Source organism: Balaenoptera musculus, chromosome 8, assembly GCF_009873245.2.
Source record: "Balaenoptera musculus isolate JJ_BM4_2016_0621 chromosome 8, mBalMus1.pri.v3, whole genome shotgun sequence".
Classification (NCBI taxonomy): domain Eukaryota; kingdom Metazoa; phylum Chordata; class Mammalia; order Artiodactyla; family Balaenopteridae; genus Balaenoptera; species Balaenoptera musculus.
The window spans coordinates 83,556,769-83,581,548 of NC_045792.1; the positions used below are offsets into that span (position 1 = coordinate 83,556,769).

The 24,780-nt window shown below is 33.5% G+C and overlaps 1 protein-coding gene across 1 annotated transcript in view; it reads right to left on the bottom strand.

Moving 5' to 3' along the window:
* Positions 1–24,780, bottom strand: part of CCDC73 (coiled-coil domain containing 73) — a 118,604-nt gene that overhangs the window by 59,546 nt on the left and 34,278 nt on the right. The window contains exons 4-7 of the mRNA XM_036860112.1: positions 18,797–18,868; positions 17,110–17,145; positions 16,102–16,176; positions 2,823–2,861 (exon numbers count right to left, since the gene is read on the bottom strand). Of these exons, the coding sequence (XP_036716007.1) occupies positions 2,823–2,861; positions 16,102–16,176; positions 17,110–17,145; positions 18,797–18,868 (222 nt within the window). The remainder of the gene's footprint in view (positions 1–2,822; positions 2,862–16,101; positions 16,177–17,109; positions 17,146–18,796; positions 18,869–24,780) is intronic.

Genomic DNA, 24,780 nt, shown 5'->3' on the forward strand with positions numbered 1-24,780 from the left:
TAATCTTTGAAAGTCAAGATTAGAGAAAGACAGCACATGCATAATTACAAGTAAGTGTGTGTGTGTGTGTGTGTGTGTGTGTGTGTGTGTGTGTGTGGTCTAAAAGTTTACGTAAAAGCCTCTTAAGGCATTTAAAATAGGAATAATTTAAAAATAACATTTACACCCAACTTTTTAGGACTATACTTACTAATAAAAGCCATAGCTGCTCATTTCCCTCATTTCTTATTTCCTTATAGAGACTGATTTGAAAACTTTTGGAGATAAAATTAATTTCCCTTAAAACAATTAGTTTGTTATAAGTAAATTGTAGAGGAAAAGATTCAAAACCCAAAAACAAACTTCATATATTCCTCATTTCTATTTTTGCAACTTACCTTTTAATTTCTTCAATATAAACCCAAAATAAATCAGTGGGTTATAAAACTCACTTTTTAAAAACCCATGGCATCTTTCTTAGGATATTGATACTTTCACCTTTTTAGTCACAACATTAGGTATATACTACTTAAAAAAACTAAAGTTACATATTTTATGTGTACAGATGTATATAATTATTATAATCATGAAGATTACTTCCAGACAAGTCTTTAGTCTAAAAACATTCTACTCTGAAAGAAAATATGTGGTAATTCCAAATCTCATCAAAACCTTCAATACTGAAAAATCGTTTTAATTTAATAAAGACAAAATAAATCCTTCTTATAAGTCTTTTCTTTAGAGGAAAGTGATATACAAAAAAGAGATAAACTATAACTAAGAGATGGTTGGATAAATTTTTATTTTGTTCGTTAAGCTCTATTGGCAACTCAGTTACGCAACATAGTCACCTATACAGTAATTATGGGAACACAGCAGGAAAGATTTTCATCAATGACCAAATCAATTAATTTGATGTTCTATAGTTTATTTGTATCATATTTAGTTGCATTCGTTTTATTGGTAATGATCAATGTGATCATTTGTTCAAGAGAAGATTTGGGTATTTTTAGAGACAGATGAATCTTTCCATTCATAATTGTGTTAATGTATCTAGAGACATACCACCTCTACATGAAAATCACCTTATTGAATTCCCACAAGACAGAAATTTACTAGTAGTTAAGAGCTTGCCTATAGGAAATCATGAACTTCTTTATAAGTGTCTTAATACTATTTTTAAAATTATTTCTTTTGGGACACTTATCAATTGCTCCCCAAAGTCCTGCCTTGGCACAAGTGAGCATCTTGTTTCATGTCTTGCACATAGTCAAATAATATCAATATAAAAGGATAATGTGCTGATTTGAATAAAATTAACTGGATTACTGAATACTGTTTAGTACTTTGAATAAAGAAAAGGTCACCTGAATTATATAAGAATAATGTAAAAAGAATAACGTAAGAATGTTTAGAAAAAGGTTTATTTTTAACTTTTAAATCCATCATCTAAAATATACATAATATTCTGCCAAAATTGGCATGAAATATTGTATATTTATCAATATATAAAATTATTTTAATGCAAAGTGATTTATTTAATGCTTTGAACTGTCAGAAAAAATATAACTATAATTCAAATTTTAGTAGGTTCTTAAGAGTCTTAAATTCACATTAACAAAATGCTCAAAAGTGACCAAAAACTATCAAAAGTGTATTGCATGTTTCCATGTTTTTTTAAGATTATAAGTATCTGTTTGATGAAATTTTAAAGTGGAATAAAATAAAACACATTTTATGTTGCCTTTGATCTTTAACTTGTAGCCTTATCTCCCAGGTCAGAGGGTACATTATTCAATTTCACTATATTTTGTGTAAAACCACTGTAGCGTTGAAGATGACTTTCAGTACAAATGTCATGGTACTTAAAGCTAAACCAGAATCTAGTTTTTCAGCTCCTTAATTAAAATCATAGTTTAAAATAGTCTGACAATATTATCTGTAGTCTTTCCAGTTGAACAGTGACAGAATTTTCACATCTTTTATTCAATCAAGCTTAGCAATCTTTCTATGGCTCTTTTATTTTCTAACACACCAAAACATTTCAAGAACCAAAATACTTAACTCTATATTTTTGTATTTAACATCATAAGGAATGATCTCTCATTTCTTACTTCTCATAGATATAATACATAAACCTTACTCAAAAATTATTTTTACTTGCCTTACAGTCTGCTCCAAAGAAGGAAGAACGAAATAGCATAAACCTACCCAATAAGCCCTCTGAAGATATAAGTGGATATGGGAGAATTTTGCTCAGTCAAAAATACAGAGAAAAAAATTCTTCTGAATCAAACAGGGATAGAAAGATAGAATATCAAAGTAAATATTTCATAAAATGTTATGCTGTAAAAATGTAAATATTAATTTTAATATACTACAGAAGAGGAATGCACAACAAATTAACACTTGTTGAATGATAAAGGATGAGTACCATATCCCAAGTGTAGTATTCAAATGCTACTTCGTATTATTTCAATTTTTCAGGCTAAAAGTAATAACTACGTGTTTACACAAATACCTAGAAAAGATATCATTAAAGTAAGGGGTTTCAGAATTCTGTTGTTTTCACTTCTTTGTTGTTCAATTTTCATATAAGACCTCTACCAATAATTTGGGAACTGTGTTAAATTTATTTTATAACATGTAAATACTATCTGGAAATAAATTTGTGAAATAAATTCATTTAAGCTATATCTGAGATTGTAATTCAGTCCTTTAAAGGGGATATTAATATCCAGTTTCAACTTTTTTTTACAATAAATGTCACATTAATATTGACAAAAATACTGGGCACATTATGTACTAATCTGGGGTGGGTGTATATTTTGAAATTTCCTTACCATTTCACTCACTTTCTTCTGTAAAGAATATTTAGAAACCTTGAAAAAAATAAGGGGAAAAAAATCTCATGAAAACTTTTTAGTTATTTGTTATAAATTCCTTCTGATATTAAAATTTTATGTTATATAATGTGACATGTATCTTACATGCACTTTTTTCCAGTGACACTTTTTCAAAATGTTACTTACCATAACTTTATTCCCTATAACAAGAACAATACATTTATTTATTTATTCAACACATATTTATGGAGCACCTACTATATGCCAGCCATTTTCCTAGGATCCTGGGATACAACAGTGAACAAAACAAAGTCCCTGCCCATAATAAGCTTTCTGTCTAGTGGGGGTGGTGGTAGACAGACAATAAAATATAAGTAAAAAGTACAGAAGTTAGAGAGTGACAACTACTATGAAGAAAAATAAAGCAAGAAGGACAGCAAGAAAACCCTAGGAGAGTATGCTACTTAATATTAGCTCTTCGTTGAAAAAATTTTGATAAAATAGATAAGCATAGGGGAAAAACATTGTCTTAAACAAACCATCTCACAACCCAGAAATAACAATCAATAATTCCATGGTACTTCCAGATATTTTTCTATGTATTTATACTTTAAAAGAGAGTCAGTAGGGGGTAGAATAAAAATACATGTACTATTTTGTAACCTATTTTTACTTAATATATAGCAAACACTTTTATATTACAAATTAATCTACAACGCAAGTTTTTAATGGCTACATTATACCATAGTTTATCAAATCACTCTCATTTTTGTACATTTACCGAGTTTTCAGTTCTATGAAAGAATTCTGAAATAAACATGCTGTACCAAGAAAACTCTGTAGTTATTCATTTTAGCAGAATAAATTCCAAGAAGCAGGACTCCTAAGATTTGTTCATTTTTATAGACTTAACAATTGTTATTACACACACAGTCCTCCAGAATGGTGGACCAAGTTAAACACCAACTAGCCATGTATGAGTGCTTATTTACTTAAACTCACCTAATATTTGCTAAAATTTAAGCAAAAGTTCTTAAAATTACTTCACATTTCCTGTGAAATAAATTTTTAGCATGCTGCCTTGAACAAACTAATTTTATTTCATTTTGGTGGAATGAGTTATGTGTGATTCATTTCTTCAACAAATATTGAATGCTTACTGTAAGTAAAGCACTAATGTAGACATTGGGGGTATAGTATTGGACCAAAAAATCCTGTCCAGCTTAAATTCTGGGGAATGTAGATAATTAGCAATATAAATAAGTTAAAATATATAGTTCTATTAGATATTGATAAGTGCTAAGGAAAAATAATAAATCAGGGAAGGGGATTACATAGGATGGCCAGGAAAGTCCTTTCTGAGAGGGCAACTTCTGAGTAAAGACTCAACAGAAAGTAAGGAAGAGTATTCCAGCAAGTGCAAAGCCCCTAAGGTGGGAAAATGTCTTGTGTGTTCAAAGAACAGCAAAGAAGCCAATGTGGCTGGAAGATTTAGTAAGCAAGGGGAAGAACAGCAAAAGATGAGTTCACAGAAGAGTAGGAGAGGAGGTAGGGCCAAATCACTGTAGGTTTTGTGGTGCATGATAATGATTTACTCTGAATGAGACAGGAAGCCACTGAAGAGTCCCAAGTACAAATGTGACAGAGCCTGACTTACTCCTTGGAAGGATCACTCTGACCGTTATATTAAAACTGAAGGAGAACAGAAGTGGAAGCAGGAAGAACACTTAATAAACTACTGCAATTGAGATGAAAGAGGATGATGAAAGAGGACTAGGGGTTAGTAGTAGACGTAGTGAGAAGTGGTCAGATTCTGGATATACTCTGAGGGAAAAGCTGAAAAAAATCTGCAACAGGAAGAAGGGAGTTGTAATTAACAAAAACAGAAAAGACAAATAATTTAGTTAGCTTTCAGGGCGAGATTTTAGGAACTTAGTTTTGGACACGTCAAGTCTGAGATGTCTTTTAGACATCCAATAGTCGATCCAGGCTGGAGTTGGGGCTAGAGATATACATTTGGAAGCCCTGTGCATGTAGACCCCATTTTAAAGAAACGAGACTGGATGAGATCAGAGTATTTTTAAGGCATACAGACAAAAGCAAAGTAAAAAGGTAGAGGTCATCTAGAAAAATAAGAGGAAAAAAAAAAAGACTGGTCTTGGGACTCAGACTGGAATTATACCTCCAGCTTTCCAGAATCTCCAGCTTGCAGACAACAGATCATGGCACTTCTCTGTCTCCATAATTGTGTGATTGTGTGAGCCAATTCCTCATAATCAATCAATCAACCTCTTTCTTTCTTTCTCTCTCTATAACAGGTTCTGTTTTGCTGGTGAACCTTCACTAATACAGCTACCATTAGCCAAAGATAAAACTGATAAACATAGAGCAAATTTACCAAATTCTTTCAGGTCACTGTTCTTCAAACATTAATGTCTCTGCATTTTATTCTTTCTGAACCATGATTCACAGCTCTATTTTATCAACACCTCTAGAGCACTTTCTAACTTAAAAAACTACCATGTAGCTGCATTCCTATGTCAAATAAGTCAAATTTGAAAGTAACATAACTAGATTGACATGAAATCTTTTTATAGATGTTCTATATAATGATTATTCATTCTGAAATCACATAAAACTGGTTTATAATACCAGATATAGGCAGCTTTCTAATACCGGAACAAAACTATACTAACACTAATTAGTGTATTAACAACAGAAAGCAATTTGAAAGATAAAGTACAAATGTTTTCCTAGTTATAGCTATGCTTCACTTTTTGGAAAATTGTATGAAAAGTTGACTGTAAAGTACATTTGTTTAGAGCAAATCTATTTTCCCATTAAATTAACTGGATTTATGTTACTTGGGAATAAAGTCCTTTAAATACTGTGCTAAAAATATTTAACCCCTCCCCTTCCTGAACAATTCAGTCCCAAGTTCATTAGGTGGGGAAGAGGTGAAGGGGTAGTGGTGGCAGCATTCCAGAACAGGGTATCAGGCCTGAATGGGGAGTCAAAAGCTGAGTAGGGTGCTTAGTAGGCAGTGCTGAGAAAGGGCAACCCAGGTATCAGAGTTGAAGCAGGGAGAAGAGGGCATCCACGTTAGGAAGGAGTAGCAGAATGGTGGCCTGGTCACATACAGGGTAATTTATCAAATAAGTAAATATATTAAGAATAAAGAAAGTCATATTTCTTACTGTAACAGAAAAGAAATATATAAATATGGAAGGGAAATAAATTAAAATTAACCTTATGGTTTTGGATTGGAAATGGAAGTAATGTGAATTCATGGTTTTTGACATATATAGATTGATAGAGAAACAAACATAATTATAAATGTGTGTTTATATATTTGTGTGTATATAAAAACATACATAGATTCCCTAGCTCTGTCTACTAAGAAGGTCTGAGACCAATGACACCCCAATAGTAGTGAGTGTAACAGTGCCCAGATCTGGGTGTCTACTTTCCATTTTTCACTAAAAGGAACCAGGGCAATGTGGAGAAATGCTGTATTCCAGGGCAAGGTTACATAAGCTACAAGGTGATCCTGGAACATTTTGTTTTTACCTGAGAGCAGGAAAATGCTGAAAGAATGATGAAGTCATGTCCAAAAGACTAAAAAATCAGCCTGAATGGACTCCTACTGGCCAAACTAATGATAATGTGAGCATCAAAATAAATAATGATAGTCACAGATTTTTATCCATTGAATAAAATAAGAAACTACGATTCTAAACTGATATAAATAAATGAATATATTAAAAGTTTGGAGAGAAACAGAACATTTCTATTCAAAGTACCTGCCTATAAAATACTCTGATTAGAAAGGGGAAAAGAGTAACTTTCCAGTGGAGAAACTTGTCAGATACCACCTGAATCAAATGTTCAAAGTGAACATCACCAATAATAAGACAAACTGAAATCATCAGCTATCTGATAGAATTCAATTATAGGAATAAGGCCTTATTTCTGTAATATTCTTGCCAAAAATGCATAAACTATCTCTATTCACGAGGAAATATCCAAACAGAAACTGAGGGAGATTGGCACAACAATGTAAATCAACTATACTTCAATTAAAAAAAAAAAAACCAGGGCTTCCCTGGTGGCGCAGTGGGTGAGAATCTGCCTGCCAATGCAGGGGACACGGGTTCGAGCCCTGGTCTGGGAAGATCCCACATGCCGCGGAGCAACTGGGCCCGTGAGCCACAATTACTAAGCCTGCGCGTCTGGAGCCTGTGCTCCACAACAAGAGAGGCCGCGATAGTGAGAGGCCCATGCACCGCGATGAAGAGGGGCCCCCGCTTGCCACAACTAGAGAAAGCCCTCGCACAGAAACGAAGAACCAACACAGCCATAAATAAATAAATAAAAATTTAAAAAAAAAAAAAACCAAACAGAAATTGAGGGACATTCTACAAAATAACTAGTCTGTGATCTTCAAGAGTTTCAAAGGCATTAAAATCATACCAAGACTGGGGAACTGTTCCAGACTGAAAGAGATCAAAGAGACATGACAACTAAATGCAACATAAGATTCTAAACTGGATCCTTTTGCTAGGACAATTGGTGAAACCTGAATGGGGCATGAGAATTAATTTACAATTATATATCAGTGTTAACTTCCTGATTTTATGGTTGTGTATGGTTTTGTAGGAGAATGTCCTTGATTATAGGAGAGATATTACAGTATTTGGGGTGACAGGGAATCAGATTGGCATATTACTTTTATTTTATTTTATTTTTTAAAAACTATTTATTTATTTATTTGGCTGCGTCGGGTCTTAGTTGTGGCATGCGGGATCTTCACTGCAGCATGTGGGATCTTTTAGCTGCAGCATGTGAAGTCTTAGTTGTGGCATGTGGGATCTAGTTCCCTGACGAGGGATCAAACCCGGGCCTCCTACACTGGGAGCAGAGTCTTAGCCACTGGACCATAAGGGAAGTCCCTGGAGTATTACTTTTAAATCATCCAGGAAAATAGTTCTCTGTAATGTATTTCTAACATCTCTGTAAGTTTATGATTCTCCAAACTACAAAATTTCCAAATATCTAAGAATTCCTTATGGATAAATGTGCACAGTCAAAGCTCCAGGAATTTAGTTCCCTTTTATCACTGTGGTTAGGTAAGGCCTAATAAGATAAAGATTCAGTAGTAGAAATAACACATTATGTATTAAGTATGCCTTCAGTTCTGTGAGAGGAATTAATGTCTTAATTTAAAAATTCAGTAAGTTTAAAATTAAGTGAAGTAGAGTAGAGAATATGATACATTATTGCTTCACAAAATGGTCTTGTTTGGGAAATGCTGATGTATTTCAATTTCCTCATTTTACCTAAAGGAAAATCGAGGTTCAAGAAGACAAAGAGTCTTACCACAGGATCATGTATAACAGTAAGTCTTTAATAGGCAGGAATAATTTATTTAAAATCTACAGGACACTCAGCAAAATTTAGCCCTTAGGCATACTGTTTACATAAACAAAGTTTAATTTGTCAGGTAACTTAGATATAAGCAGGTTGCCCTGCTCTAACTAATCCCTTTATTATTTTTTTTAATATATATATATATATATTAAAATTTATTTATTTATTATTTTTGGCTGCGTTGGGTCTTTGCTGCTGCACGCGGGCTTTCTCTAGTTGTGGTGAAAGGGGGCTACTCTTCCTTGTGGTGTGCGGGCTTCTCATTGTGGTGGCTTCTCTTGTTGCAGAGCACGGGCTCTAGGCGTGTGAGCTTCAGTAGTTGTGGCTCGCAGGCTCTAGAGCACAAGCTCAGTAGTTGTGACGCACGGGCTTAGTTGCTCCACGGCATGTGGGATCTTCCCAGACCAGGGCACAAACCCGTGTCCCCTGCACTGGCAGGCAGATTCTTAACCACTGCACCACCAGGGAAGCCCTAACTAATCCCTTTAAAATCAAGTAACAAGGTACCATTTTAAATAGAAGTTAAACACATTCAAAGAATCCATTAAAGGAAAAATAATTCAGCTTTTGGTGTGTTGTGGTTTTGTGTCTATTTGTTTTATTTTAGAATTCAGTAGGTAGAGTGGCTTGGCTATGAGCTTTTCAAGAAAAGGCATTATCTGATTTCTTATTCCTGCACATGGTAGGCACTACCTCATGAACGGAAAAAAGTAGCAACCTAAGTAAAGGAGCGAGGGAGGTTGCTACATGATGGTTAAGAGGCTGTGAACTTTCTTTGCCTAATGGATTTATATCAGATCCATAATTAAACAGGAAGTTTTTTTTCTTTAACTTGGAGGGGAAACACCAGAAGTATCTTCATTGTTCTACACTGTTCATATATCATGTTCAGCCAGCCATAAAGTAACATATACATCACCTGTACTATGTCACAGGCTGAACAAGGCAAAACAAATCCTTACAGCTCTTGCACAGAGGGTCAGCCATATGAAGAAATCTCTTTTGATTTGAAAATACTCATTACATTATCCAGATAATTAAACATGCATGAGTGGTATCAAATGAAACAATTTAAGAAAAAGTGCTAAAATAACAAAGCACTTATAACAAAATTGGCATATTTCTTTATTGACAACATTTTAGTAGAAAAAAAGTAACACTTTTTCAAGATTTATTCAGAAATAAGGGGTAAGTTATGCCTAGTTCAAGATACTGTAAGAAACCACATTAGAGTCTTTTATAATAGCTATAATGGTAGTTGCAGTGTACTCAATTATAAGAACAACTTTTTAATTTAAATAATAAAAAAAAATGTTTACCTACTGGGGTCATTTTAAACTGGATATCTGAGGTATGATAAGAATCACTAAACTGTATAATTACATAAACTTTAAATAGTAGCCTTAAACCTCTATTTCTTTTCCATCAACTTTAAAGAATATTTCTGGCTATCACCATCAACTTCATCTCACTGCACCTTTACTTTTTCATCCACAAGGTTAGTAACATTTAAGTTTTGTTCTGTAACCATAATTAAGTCTCCCATGCTTTGCTTACAGGTTAATTCTAAAAACTGGAAGTCAACAGTGTTTATGTTATTACAATCAATATAGATATTGTTTAATGCAAAGCCCAACAGGGTGTTAATACCACATTTCCTTCGTATAGGTCCAATGTGCTACAGGAAGGATGATTTTACTAGGGTCAGGACCTAAATATCTTCTCTTGTTTTAACCCATCAATTGCTCAAAACCATCCCAAATTTTAATTTACTTTATGCCTTAGTTATACGGTAATCTGTTTTCTCTGGAGTTTCTAATCACTTATCGCTTTGTTGCTGTTGTTGTTGAAGAAACATGATATAAGGATTCTTTACTATATCACTAATATCTTCCAGCCTCTAATTCATCCAATCTGAGGCATGGAATCCATGCCCTTCTTTTTATTAAAAACATTCTTCTTGGAACTCATTGACATTTTGTTGTACTTAATTTTTATTCACTTTGTTACATCAAAGTAACAAATGAAATCCAAAATAAAAATTGCTTAATATCTCAAATGAGGAGAATCTAAATAGTGTTAAGACAACTGAATAACAACCTGAAAAAATATAGACTTAGATCCATATCTCATACTGTGTTACAAAGATAAACTTCAAATGATCAAAGATCTAATGTAAAATTTGAGTACTTAGATGTAATAAAAGAAAACATTGGCAAATCCTTTTTATAACTTTGTAGTTGTGAATGCCTTTCTAACCATGACAAACTCCAAAAGCCTTAAAAGAAAAATAAATAATTTATAGCAAATGTTAAACAAAAAGCCAAACAAACAAAATCAAAATACAAATGACAAACTGAAGAAATGATCTGAAGCCCAGAACACAAACACAAAGGGCTTATTTCAGAGAAATATAAAGAATTCATGGGAGTGACATCAGAAAGATGGTAGACCAGGAGGTCCCAGCCTTCCCACCCCTGCCACATGATTTAACAAGTACCTACAAATGAAAATAGTTCTGGAAGAGCTCTGGAGTACAATTAAGAAGCTGCGGCAACCCAGTAGAGCACAAAAAAACAAGGATGTCTGAATAGAAAAGTATAGGAAGCATTTCACCTGTGTCATTCCATCTTCTAGGTTCATACAGCTTGGCGCCAAAAGAAATGTCCTCAGCAACAACTCCCCCCAAATGGGAGAAAAGGAGAGCAGAAAGACACCAGCAGCCTTCACCACCAAGGACCTCAACAGCCCTCATCACTACCATGGACACCAGCAGCTTTCACCTTCAAGGACACTTACAGTCTTTGCTAATGTCTACACCTACCTGAGCTGATGGAGCTGCCTGGAGCCCAGGCCACTGTGCCCCTTCTTGGAACCAGAAGCATTACTGCTCCCCAACCAAGCCAGAGTTGCTAGACCCAGCACTACACCTGGCACCACCACATATGCCACCCAGCCAGCATCCTCACATCCACCAGTAGGTCAAGGTTTATACCCACCAGAGCTAGTCCAAAAACTCTGAAAGAGGTCACTGCTCCTTCAATGCACAAACACCAACAAAGGAACACAAAAAATCAAGGAAACATGACACCATCAAAGGAATATTACAAATTTCCAGTAACTGTCCCCAAAGAACTGGAGATCTATGAACTACCTGAAAAAGAATTCAAAATAACTGTTTTAAAGAAGCTCAGCAAACTACAAGACAACACAGATAGATAACTCCAAAAAATCAGGAAAATATTACATGAATAAAATGAGAAGTTCAATAAAGAGATATAAGTCATAAGGAAAGAACCAAAAAAATTCTAGAGCTAAAGAACACAATGAATGAAATGAAAAATGTAATAGCTTCAACAGCACACTCAATGGAACAAAAGAAATAAACCAGTGAAGTCAAAGACAGATCATTTTAAAATATCCAGTGAAAAGAAAAAAGAATGAAAGAGGGTGAAGAAAGGCCATAAGATTTATGAAACACCATCAAAAGATAAAAGGAGAAGAATTTTAAAAATCACTATAAAAAACATCAAATAAGAAAAGAAGACAAGAGAGGAAGAGATGTACAACACAACTAAAACAGAAGACAATCAACAGAATGACAACAGTAATTCCACACCTATCAATAATTACTTAAATGTAAATGGATTAAACTCTCCAATAAAAAGGCACAGAGTGGCTAAACAAATATTTTTTAAATCCAGTGATACATCTGTAAGAGACTCACTGTAGATTTAAGGATACACGTAGACTGAAAGTAAAAGGATGAAACAGATATACCAAAGAGTAACCAAAAGAAAGCAGGGGTGGCTAAACTTATATCAGATAAAATAGACTTTAAGTCAAAACTGTCTTTAGAGACAAAGAAGGTCATTCTATAATGCTCAAGAGTCAATTCAACGGGAAGATATAATAAGTATATATGTACCCAACATCAGTGCACTTAAATATACAAAGCAAACATCAACAGATCTGAAGGGAGAAATTGACAGAACTACAATGATAGTAGGAGACTCCAATACCTCACTTTCCATAATGGATAGAATATCCAGACAGAAAATCAGTAAAGAAACAGTTGATGTGAACATCATTATAGGTTAAATGGACCTAACAGACATATACAGAACTTTTAACTCAATAAAAGAAGAATACACATTCTTCTCAGGCACACATGGAACATTCTCAAGGATAGATCATATGTCTATCATATGGTGTATCACAGAAAAGTCAACTTTTATGTGATAGGTCATCAAAAAAGTCTTAAATTTGACAAGATCAAAATCATTGCAAGTATCTTTTCTGATCACAGTGGAATAAAATTAGAAATCATTAACAGTAAGAAAACAGGAAAATTCACAAGTACATGGAAACTAAACAACATACTCTTGAACATTCGTTATATTAAAAAAAAAGGAGAATTTTAAAAGTATCTCAAGACAAAACAAAAACAATAACACAACATATCAATACTTATGGGATGCACCAAAAGCAATACTAACAGGCGATTTCATAATGATAAACACCTACATTAAAAAAAAACCCTCAAATAAACAACTTAACTTTACATCTCAAACAACTAGAAAAAGAAGAACTAGGCCAAAATCAGCAGAAGGAAGAAAATAATAGAGATTGGAACAGAAATAAATCAAATAGCAAATAGAAAAACAACTGAAAAAAACCAACGAAATTAAGAGTTGGTTTTTTGGAAGAATAAGCAAAATTGACAAACTGTTAGCTAGACTAAGAAAAAGACAGAAGAGTCAAATAAACAAAATTAGAAATGAAAAGGAGACATTACAATGGATGCCTCAGAAATAAAAAGGATCATAAGAGACTATTATGAACAATTATATGCCAACAAATTCTCCCATTAAAAGAAATGGATAAATTCCTAGAAACATACAACCTACGAAAACTGAAGATCGATGAACTAGAAAAACTGAACATACCAATAGCAAATGAGGATATTGAATCGATAATTTAAAACCTCCCAACAAAGAAAAGCCCAGGACTAGATGGCTTCATGGAAGAACTCTACCAAACATTTGAAGAAGATTTCATACAAATCCTTCTTAAATTCTCCCAAAACACGGAACAGGGAACATTTCCAAACTCATTTTATGAGACCATCATCATTCTGACAACAAAACCAGAAAAAGACACTACAAGAAAAGAAACCTACAGGCCAGTATCTATGATGAACATAGATGCAAAAATCTTCAATAAAATTCTAGCAAACAAAATTCGAGAGCATATTAAAAGGATCAGACACCATTACCAAGTGAGATTTAATCCCTGGGTTAAAAGGATGGTCCAACATATGCAAATAAATCAATGTGATACGCCACACTAATAGAATGAAAGAAAAAAAACCACATGTTCATCTCAACAGATGTAGAAAAAGCATTTGACAAAATTCAACATCGTTCATGATAAAAACTCTCAACAAAATAGGTATATAAGAAACTTATCTCAGCACAATAAAGGCCATTTATAAAAAACCCACAGTGATCACCATAATCAAACCAGTATAAGGCAAGAGTGCCTATTCTCACTACTTCTCTTCAACAGAGTACTGGAAGTCCTAGCCAGAGCAATGAGAAAAGAAAAAGAAATAAAAGGCATCCAAATCACAAAGGAATAAGATTATCTCTATTTGAAGGTAACATAATCATACATATAGAAAACCTTAAAGACAACAAAAAAACTGTTAGAACTAATAAATGAATTCAGTAAAATTGAGGATACAAAATCAGCATACAAAACCCAGCCACATTTCTATACACAAACAACAAACTATTTGAAAAGAAAATTAAGAAAATAATCACAATAGCAACAAAATGAATAAAATATTTAGGAACAAATTTAAGCAGAGTGGTTAAGGTCTGTACACTGAATATTATAAAACATTGATAAAAGAAATTTAAAAGACACAGATAAATGTAAAGGCCTCTCTGTTCATGGATGGAAAATTAAATATTGTTTAAATGTCTGTATTACCCAAAGTGATCTACAGATTCAGTGCAATCCCTATCAAAATCACAATGCCAGTCTCTACAGAAATAGAAGAAACAATCCTAAAATTTATATAGAATCACGAAAGACCCTGAATGGCCAAAGCAATCTGAGCAAGATGAACAAAACTGAAGACATCATACTTCCTGATTCCAAAATATATTTCAAAGCTACAGTAACCAAAGCAGCATGGTACTGACAAGAAACAAAACGAAAGCAAAACCAAAACCAACATGAGACATATCGACCAATGGAACAGAATAGAGAGCCCAGAAATAAATCCACATATCTGTAGCCAACTGATCTTCGACAAGGACACTAAAAACACATAATGGAGAAAGGACAGTGTTCAATAAATGGTGTTGGAAAAACTGGATATCCAAATGCAGAACAATGAAACTGGACCCTTACCTCATGCAATATATAAAATTTCATACCATAAACAAAAATCAACTCAAAATGGATTAAAGACTTAAACATAACTCCTGAAACCATAAAACTACTAGAAGGAAATTTAGGGAAAGAGCTTCTCAACATCAGGCAATGATTTTTTTAGACATGACACCAAAAGCACAGGCAACAAAAGGAAAAATAGACAAGTGAGACTGCATGAAACTAAAAAGCTTCTACACAGCAAAGGAAATAATCAACTGAGTGAAAAGGCAACCTACATAATGGGAGAAACATTTGCAAACCATGTATCTGAGTAAGAGTTAATATCCAAAATGTAGCAAGAAGTCATATACACACTCAATAGCAGAAAACCCCAAATAACCCAATTAAAAAATGAGCTGAGGACCTAAACAGACATTTCTCAAAGAAAGACATACAAATGACCAACAGGTACATGAAAACATGCTCAACATCACTAATAATCAGGGAAATGCAAATCAAACTCACAATGAGATTACCTCACACCTATCAGAATGGCTGTGATCAAAAAGACAAGAGATAAGAAGTGCTGGTAAAGATGCGGAGAAAAGGAATCCTTGTACTACTGTAATCAGACTAAAGGAAGAAAGATTGTCAACTGCTTAAACAAATCCACACTACAGTGTGAATTACCTGATTCAGGTAGTAACCACCAAGATCCTTCCACTGTAAAAAAATTACTTTGCTCTTTGTAATTAATATTATCTATAGGGTGATACTCTGAAATCATGTGAATATCTTTTTCCCCAACAATCTCTATTTCACTTTTTATCTCCTTTTATTGTTTGTCTTCCCCATTAGAATGTAAACTCCACAAGGGCAGAGGTCTTTGACCCTTTTACTCACAGCTGTATTCCCAGTGCTTAGAGCAGGGTTTGGCACATAGTAGACCTTCATAAATATGTATTGAATGATTCATCATCTGTTGTATACCTCTGTATTCTGTTGTATACCTCATACCTCTGTATGAGACTGAATGACTTAAAGGCGAAGTGATGTTTCCTTCATCTTTGTATTTGTAGAAAATAAGCATAGTACTTAGCAAATAATAATAACAATAAATGCTACTTTATGTTAATTTTTAAGGACCATGGATAAATCAGTTATAATATATAGGCCTAACTTGCTTTTGTCATCTATAAAGTGCTAAAAATAACATATATCTAATTATATTACTGTGAGAAATAATGAAAGTTATGTTAACATTTCCTTTTAAAATAAAAGATAAAGCAAAAATCCTACTAATTTGAAATCCAAGGCTCTCAGGAAAAAGTACTAAATTATATATGATATATGATTTTTTTTCAGCTTCACTTTGCTACACTACATGTTTACAGCATTTTACTGATAAAATGCTAAAATACCAAATTACTTTTCAAGCAATACTAAGTTACTTTACCTGTAATGCCTTTAATGTTTCCTTCAATCCTTCTATTTCTTTTTCTTTTATTTCTGTAGCAAGCTGATATTTTCCCTTCAAGTAAAAAACTATATTTCAGTACTTTCCAATATAAGTGACATTATTAACAGGGAAAACAAGAGTTCAAGAACCAAAATCTCTACTTGAAACCTAGTACTTCACAGAATTTAAACATGTATCTGTACTACAACTTATATTTCTAATGACTTCAAGATATCATAAAATTACAATAAGGTCTATACAAGGTTACAAATATCATGAAATGGAAAATCTCATTATAACAATAAATCATTTTAACAATAGAGCATTCCTGAGAACTTATAGATACTATATAATTATTTAATTCATATGGCTAGAATAAATATATTCTAATCAATAAGACACAAGTACATTTGTTTTATAAATATAAGGATATGAGAAAAATTTTAAAAGAAAGTCTTTTGCTAAAAATAACTCTAAGTTTTAATATTATAAATGACATGTCCTTTGATATAATAAAAACATGTATGAACTATTGAATAGCTAGAGAAAACATTTAATGCCAGATGAATTTCTAGCATTGTTCAGAGTTGTATACTCTTTTCCTGTTGGTCTGCATGCAGATGCAAATCATTTTACTGTTTTTTAAAGAAGGCAATTTCATTGAAAAGGCACTAAAAATATATTATACTTAATAGAAACACTGCAGTATAGTGGAAAGAGCATTAATTTAGGGGCTGAAGAAATCTAGGTTCTAGTCCCAGCTTTGCCACTTCAAAATGGGAGCATCAGCAAGTCATTTATATCTTACTAGGCCTCAGTGCTCTCAACTGTAAAATGATAAGAGCTCGAGTAACATGATTCCTTTAGGTCCTTTCTGTTTCTAAAATTTTAAGAAATTAACAGTCTCCATTTGTTTATTACCAATGCTCCTTTCCATTATGGTGAACAACTGATAATTAAATGCATTTAAATTATGTTTCAAATTATTAAAAAATTAATATATACCTTTTCTTCTTCCAAGGCACACATCTTCATTTGCAACTGATAAAGAATTTTAAAAATTAAAATACAGGTAAGTGAAATGTTACCAGTGATTTACACTGGTCAGTGAGACTACAGAAATGTTTTACATGTCTATATTGTTTGAACTTAGTACAATGTGATTATGCTACTTTTACACTGAGAAAATAAACAATAAAAGGTATAAAAGGGGGAAAAAAGATAGTCACCAAAGAAAATGAACAATTTAATCTCACAATCAGAGCACCAATCATCCTTGAAAGTTCAGTTTTTCCCTCCAGTTTTTTTTAAATGTTTCAATATTTTGCCATCTACTCATAAACTATAACATTTTCTGAATGCATACTTTTATGAAATTGATATCATTTGTATTTGCACTGACAGTATTTTCTGAAATTTTTAAAAAATGCATATGTTAGTCTAATAAATAAATAATGACATTTTAAAACAGAAAAATTAAGGTGAACTTGTCAAAGGAAACTAATTAAATATTCCAAGCAACACAAGGATACTAGGCAAAGTTGTCAAGAAATAAAATTTTTCTTTGGAATTTCTCCATCTCATTTTCCATATTCCTCACTTACATTCAAGAATCCTTTTTTTAAAGAGAAAGAAAAGAAGAAAAGAACTTAAAAAAAAAAAAAAAAAGAGAACCCAATAGCACTTTCTCATCTACCCTTCAATTACCTGGATATTCTTTCTTGCCCAGAGTCCCTTGTGGTAACAGAGACATAGAACTGCTCTCTCCTAAAGGATACTATGCTGTACATTTGGTTTCTGCTTCCTTACCCTTCAATTAAAACTCCCATAACTTAGGTAAAGCCAATTTCAGACTATAAGGAAATTTATCATCTGCTTAAACAAATCCACACTACAGTGTAAATTACCAATAACCTTAACCCACTAGTGATTAGGTTATATAGGTTTATTTCTTTTTATGCATTTCTCTCTAAACACACACACTTGCATGTAGATAAAAACAAAAAAGGGGGAAGGAAAAAGGAAAAAAAAATGGTGATGTTGGCATGGCTATAAGGAAAAGCACTTCCAGAGTACATTTTCCATAGGCACATTTCTTACACTTATATTTTATAATTAGGGACTGAAGAGAAATGTGAGGTAGTAAAGAAGAGCTATAGAATTCAAAATAACAGAAGGAGTTGTTCTTCATTTCTTTAAAATATTTTTTTTCAATTCTTCTACCGATCTTTCTTAGTTGTTAGTAGTTGATATTTATGGAGGTGCATGATAATCACATCTCTTCATCCTTTACATCTCCCTACTTGCATTTCAGCTTTTCACCAGTGTTATAATGTTAGCTTGGGTAAAGGAGTAATGTGGAAAAGGTAAGCTCCTAGGATATGCTAATTAAAGACAGAAAAGGGAGAAGGGAGAGAAAGAGCAAGAACACACATATCACTAACATATTTCATTTAGGACCAATAAAAACACATCTCCAAGAAAATAGTATTCCTAATTTCCTTCCTTAACTAAATCATTCTACTACATTACATTATTATCAGTTGTGATTCAAAATAACCTTATTTCCTGCTTCCAATAATAACCTTTTTGTCTTCAGTGAGTACGGAGAACAACCTGTCATAATATTCATGAGAAGTGGGAAAACTGCAATATTTAAAACTGTAATGTTTGTCTATCCTTATGAAATTACCTGCTTTTTAAAAACTGCCATTGCTTCTTTGTGTTGCTTTGTTAATGCTTCCTTTTGATTCTGAAGAGTTTCCTATTTTAAAATCATGAAAAGTTAAAACAGATTCTAGCCACTTTCAGTTTTAAATTTTAATTGGGTTCACAAATTAAAGTTAAACATATTCATTGCACATATTATTTTATGCTCTTAAAATGCAACTTATGACAATTTTATGATTTTTTTAACTGTCATGGACTCAGCATACAATAATTTTGCTTCCAGTTGCTTCTTCATGATAAAACATATTGCTCTCTAAAATTTTAAACTCTGAATATAGCTTACTTTAAAGTTTTCTTCAAGAAAATATCTTTCATCGAAAGTTATTAAAATTAAGTCTAGTATACAAGCAGACTACAGTCTTATTACAGTTTCCAAAAAAACCAATTTTATTATCTAAGCACAAATGTTTACATGGTAACATATGATTCTTTAAATTCACTGAAATAATTTTTTACAAAACCAAAACTACCACAGGGCATTTTTGAAAAAAAATCCATGTATACAATTCCATTTCTTTCCCCTCCACCTTTTTTTGGTAGAAGTTGTATGTCCTGTCCTTTAGATTCAAGATGAATTTTTTCTTCTATCTTTATCAAATAATTCTCATAATTTAAAAAATTAGAGCTAAAACTGGCAACCACTTTCAAATGCTTCTGTTATTTTACTCCATGATTCTAAATATACACTGATTTATCAATTTAAAAAATTTATCTACTGACCTCCTATATGATAGCTTTCTTGTACAAACATAATCCTACATGTCCTCCATCTATTCTTCCAACAGAATTATATAAAAATTGTGGCTTAAATCAATAGTCAGTATTTATACTCTTATAACTGCAATTTTTATTCAATGCTAAGCCATATGGTATATCATGATTACATTTCTTTTTTTTAAATTAATTAATTTATTTATTTATTTATTTTTGGCTGCATTGGGTCTTTGTTGCTGCGCGTGGGCTTTCTCTAGTTGAGGCGAGCGGGGGCTACTCTTCCTGGACCCAGGTTTGAACCTGTGTCCCCTGCATTGGCAGGCGGATTCTTAACCACTGCGCCACCAGGGAAGTCCCATGATTACATTTCTATTCTTATACAACTTTTATTTTTCCTGAAGTTAGCAATTACTTTAAAATATTTGAATTCCCATAACTAATTTTGAAAAATAATACTGCCAGTTCCGAGGTCTGTATCAATTGGTTCATATGCTCAGAGGCAAAAAAAAAAAAAAAAAGAATAGAAAAGGCAAAGTGAGAAGATCCCAAGAATGACTTAGGAAATCCCAAACTGCATAGGAAAACAGGCTTTTTTTTTTTTTTTAATTTTTAAATTTTTGGCCACACCACGCAGCTTGCAGGATCTTAGTTCCCTGACCAGGGAATGAACCTGGGCCCTGGCAGTGAAAGCACCAAGTCCTAACCACTGGACTGTCAGGGAATTCTCCAGAAAGCAGACATTTAGAAAAGCTGTAGATATTGGACAAAATTTTTCAGAGGATATTGCCCAGTTTTCTTATGAAAATATATTAGACTCTACTCCTGCAAACAAGGAAAGAATGAATTTATAGGACACTTCAGGGATAAATTCTTTGAGGAGCAGATTCTGAAGTAAATATGAACTCCAGCTCTCTCTCCGTTTTTTGTGAACAGCCGTAAATCTAGAAATAGGAGATTTAATATGCAACAAAAACTGGAATGGGAAATAGCCCCATTACTAGATCTCCAAATTCAGATCTTCAAAAAGCCTTAGAACAAAAGAAGAATAAACTGGTACCCTTACAGATAAAACAATTTAATACTCCCACTCCAGTCATCAAGCGTGAGAGGAGTGAGTCTCATGGTAAAGACACCTGTAGATACTTATTTTAAGCAGAAAAGACACTGGGGAAAAAAAACATCCTAAACTAGCTAAGAAAATGAAGGGAAAAAATATCAGGTGGGCAAATCAATGTCACTGCTCTGACACGCACCCAACTTCCCATTTATTCCTCAAACTTACAAAGAGCAATTTCTCTAAATATTAAAAGAAACCTTGAAATTTTATTCATACCATAAACTCTGGCAACATCACATAACCTTTCCCTCAGGGTCAATGAGCTACTCAAATAGGGCGTATCTCTAGTAATTCAAAGATACTCGCCCCATTTTAGCCTATAACCGTTATCCTTGGATTCTCAAGTGAGGAATATTATGTTCTCCTTTATGATGCCACACCCATTAACTTAAGACATAGGAGTCTACTATGCAAATAGCATTGAAAAATTAAACTCCTGTTTTTTTGGAGGAGTTTTTTGTTTTGTTTTTTTTAAGATTCCTGGGGATTCTATTCACAATCAGATCATAGCTTATTTGGATATTGACTTAGGTACCTGTGTGTACCATGGAACCAAATTAAAGATCTCCATGAAGTGGACTCTTTGTGGGCAAAATGTCTTAACTGATATTGGCAGCAGGGTTCAGATTGACCCATCTAAACCTCTACTTAACTTTATACAATACCTCTAAAACCAGAAACGAAGAAGAACTAAGTCAATTGTCCTAAAGCCTATTAAAGAAAGGATGAATCAATCATACCTATACCAGTTTTAAAATTTTGACTTGTTCCCCAGTCAAAAACCCAATGGGTGAAGATTTGTTTAAGACCTTAAGGCCATAAATAAAATATCAATTTCCCCAATTCATTGAGCCCAGATACTATTTTATCTTCAATGCCACCTGACTCTACATACTTTACTACTATATATTTATCTGTGTTCTGCTTTCTATGGCGTCCCTTTAGATCAACATAGTTTTACCTGTTTGTTCTGTCCTGGGAGAGTCAACAATTTACCTGGACAGTTATGCCACAGTGGTTTACTGAGGAACTTAGAGACCTTAAACCTCCCTGTAAACTCTACACTTATACAATATGTGGGCAAGCTTTCGTTATGTTCTAAAGATGAAGAGAGCTCTAAGACTGACTCCATTTATCTACGTACTGTTTTAGCTCAGAAAGGACATGAGAATTCCAAAAAAAGTTTAGTATTTTGTAAGAATAAAGTGCATTATTTAGGGTATAATTTATCCCAAGGGGGTAAATCTATTGTTCCTGATAAATTATGAGCCCTTCAATACTTTCCAAGGCTGTTTACTAAGAGAAAATTAAGAAGTTGTCTAGATTTCACTGGCTACTGTAGACACTGGGTTCCAAACATCTCTGAAATTGACACATTTCTATATAATTTAAGTCCTCAACAATGGAACCTTTCCCTTAGGAACTTAAACACGGACAAGAATTTTGTGATTTAAAAATAACTCTCAACAGCCCCCCTCGCACCCCCGCAATTGGGGTCCTCCAAATTGTCATAAAGCTTTCTATCTATTTGTATCTGAGCAATGTAGACAAGTCCTTAATACTCTAACAGAACACCACAGGTATCATCAGGGCCCAATTGCTTACTACAATCTTCCCCTCAACCCAGTGAGGGGAAAATCCTACTCCTTATCTAAGGATAGTAATAAGCAGCAGCCAAACTAGTAGAGGCCTCTACTGACTTGGTTTAAGGATCTTGTTTAAATTTGATGGTTCTGTATGCTGTACAATCCTGGATGCTATTGAAAACACACTTCTTGGCAAGCAGGCTTACATCCTATGCACTTTTTATTATTTTCTCCCTCACACATTTCAACTCAGTGCTATACTTTAAAGATTGCTACACTTTTCCCATTACCCAAAGAAGAGGAATTCCATGAGATCTAACCTCTGTCCATACAATGACTATGCTTCAAATGGATTTATTAGAAACTCCTCCTAGAAAATCTAGGTTTAATATTATTTGTTGATATATCATTTTTTATAACTGAAATGGGAACTATCAGGCAAGATATACTGGAACAGTCTCAACTGACCCCTAAAACATGACTCCTTACCAGAGGTAAAACCAGTCCTGATGACAGTACTTACCCTCTCAGCAGAGCGTGCCAATTGTCAAGAGATAAGAGAGTTAACATAAAGCTAATATCAGGTATACCTTTTGGAGTAGTCCATGATTTTGTAATACTGTAGAAACAATGAGAGTTTCCAACCTTAATAGGAATCCCAATGTAAAATGAACAACAGTTTTAAGTACTCTAATGCTTCCTAAGGAGGTGGCTATCATGAAGCCACACTATTAAGGGATAACAAAGGCTAAAAGAAATATCCTAGGTTTATCTTTATGACACACAGGCAGCCCTCAACCAGGTCCTGGCCCCATTATACTCTAAAAAGCTAAATCTTTCTGGAGATTAAAAAATCCTATTTTGGAATGCCCACAACTGGCTCCAGAATCTGAAAAGAATACATGGTTGTAAACTACAAGAGAATCCCTGGCACTTTCAGGACAGACACTTGGTGGCACCAGAGAACCTTGACAAAACTCTGCAAACATATTTTACAAGGAATTACCCATCAGAGCAAAGACATATTGAAAACGATATTCAATTAGCATTGGTGGGGATATTTTACTAAGATTTTTGAGGATGTCTCTGGTGCAAATCTCATCTGTCTCCCTCACAATCCTAGTAAAACTGTTATCCTTGTAAATCCAAGCTTCAGGACCCCACTGAACATGTTCAAATGGACTTCCTAAAATAAACCCCTACAGTGGGTTCTGAATATGTTCTGATCATTGCTTGCTACTTCTCTGGATGGATTAAAACTTTTTCTTGAGAGAGAGCTATAATTATGAGAGTAGGAAAAAAATTACTTGATTTTGTGTTCCCAATATGAGGATCTCCAGTAACAGAGGCACTCATTTTACTGGACCTGTTTTTAGAGAACTCTGCAAAGCCTTGTCATTTATTTAGATATTTCATTGCCCCAATCATCCCCAATCTTGAGGAAAAGTAGAGAGAGTTAATGGCACCTTAAATCTGACACTCTTGAACTTCCATGACCAAGAAGGTTATGTCTAACTCTCATGACTATTAAGTCCACACTCTCCTACACTTCACTGGCTTCTACCATACACACCTATTAGAGGTTACCACATGAAACTGGCTACTTGTGCCCCAATCTTGGACATTTTCTTACTTCAGACAAACCTGGCAAAGTACTCCAAGGACTCAGGAAATATACTTCATAGTCTTATCACTATCTCACATAAGTTGCCTTTCCTCTACATGATCTAAAATGCAGATAAACATAAGCTGAGAGAGTTCATTACCATTAGACCTGTCCTGCAAGAAATGATATGAGTCCTACAGGTTGAATTGAAAGGACATGAGAGAGTAACTCAAAGCCGTATGAAGAAATAAAAATCTCCGTAAAGGTAAATACATGAGCAATTTATAAAAGCTAGTATTACTCTAACAGCAGTTTTTATTTCTTTTTTTAAGAAACTAATACTTTTTAAAAAAAGACAATTATTAGGCTAAAAGCTAGTATTACTGTACCTTTGGTTTGTAACTCCATATTTGCTTTCTACATAATTCAGAGACTAATGCATTTTTAAAACTACTAGTTTATTCTCTTGAGCACACAATATATAAAGATGTAATTTTATAATATCAACAACTGAAAGGAGTGTAGATGGAGTTTTAAAGGAATAGAGTTCTTGTATGTTATTGACATTAAGCTGATACAAATTCAAATTAGAGTGCTATAATGATAGATGCTAACTGTAATCCCCATGGTAACCATAAAGGAAATAGCTAGAGAATATACACAAAAGGAAATGAGAAAGGCATTTAAACATCTCACTACAAAAAAATCAACTAAACACAAAAGATGATGGTAATGCAGGAAATGAGGGACAAAAAACTATCAGACACATGGAAAACAAATAGCAAAATGACACAAGTTAGTTGCTCCTTATCAGTAATTACTTTAAAAGTATATTTTAACTCTCTCACCTAAAGACAAAAATTGGAAGAATGGATAAAAAACATGATCCAACTTTATGCTGTCTACAAGAGACTCACTTTAGA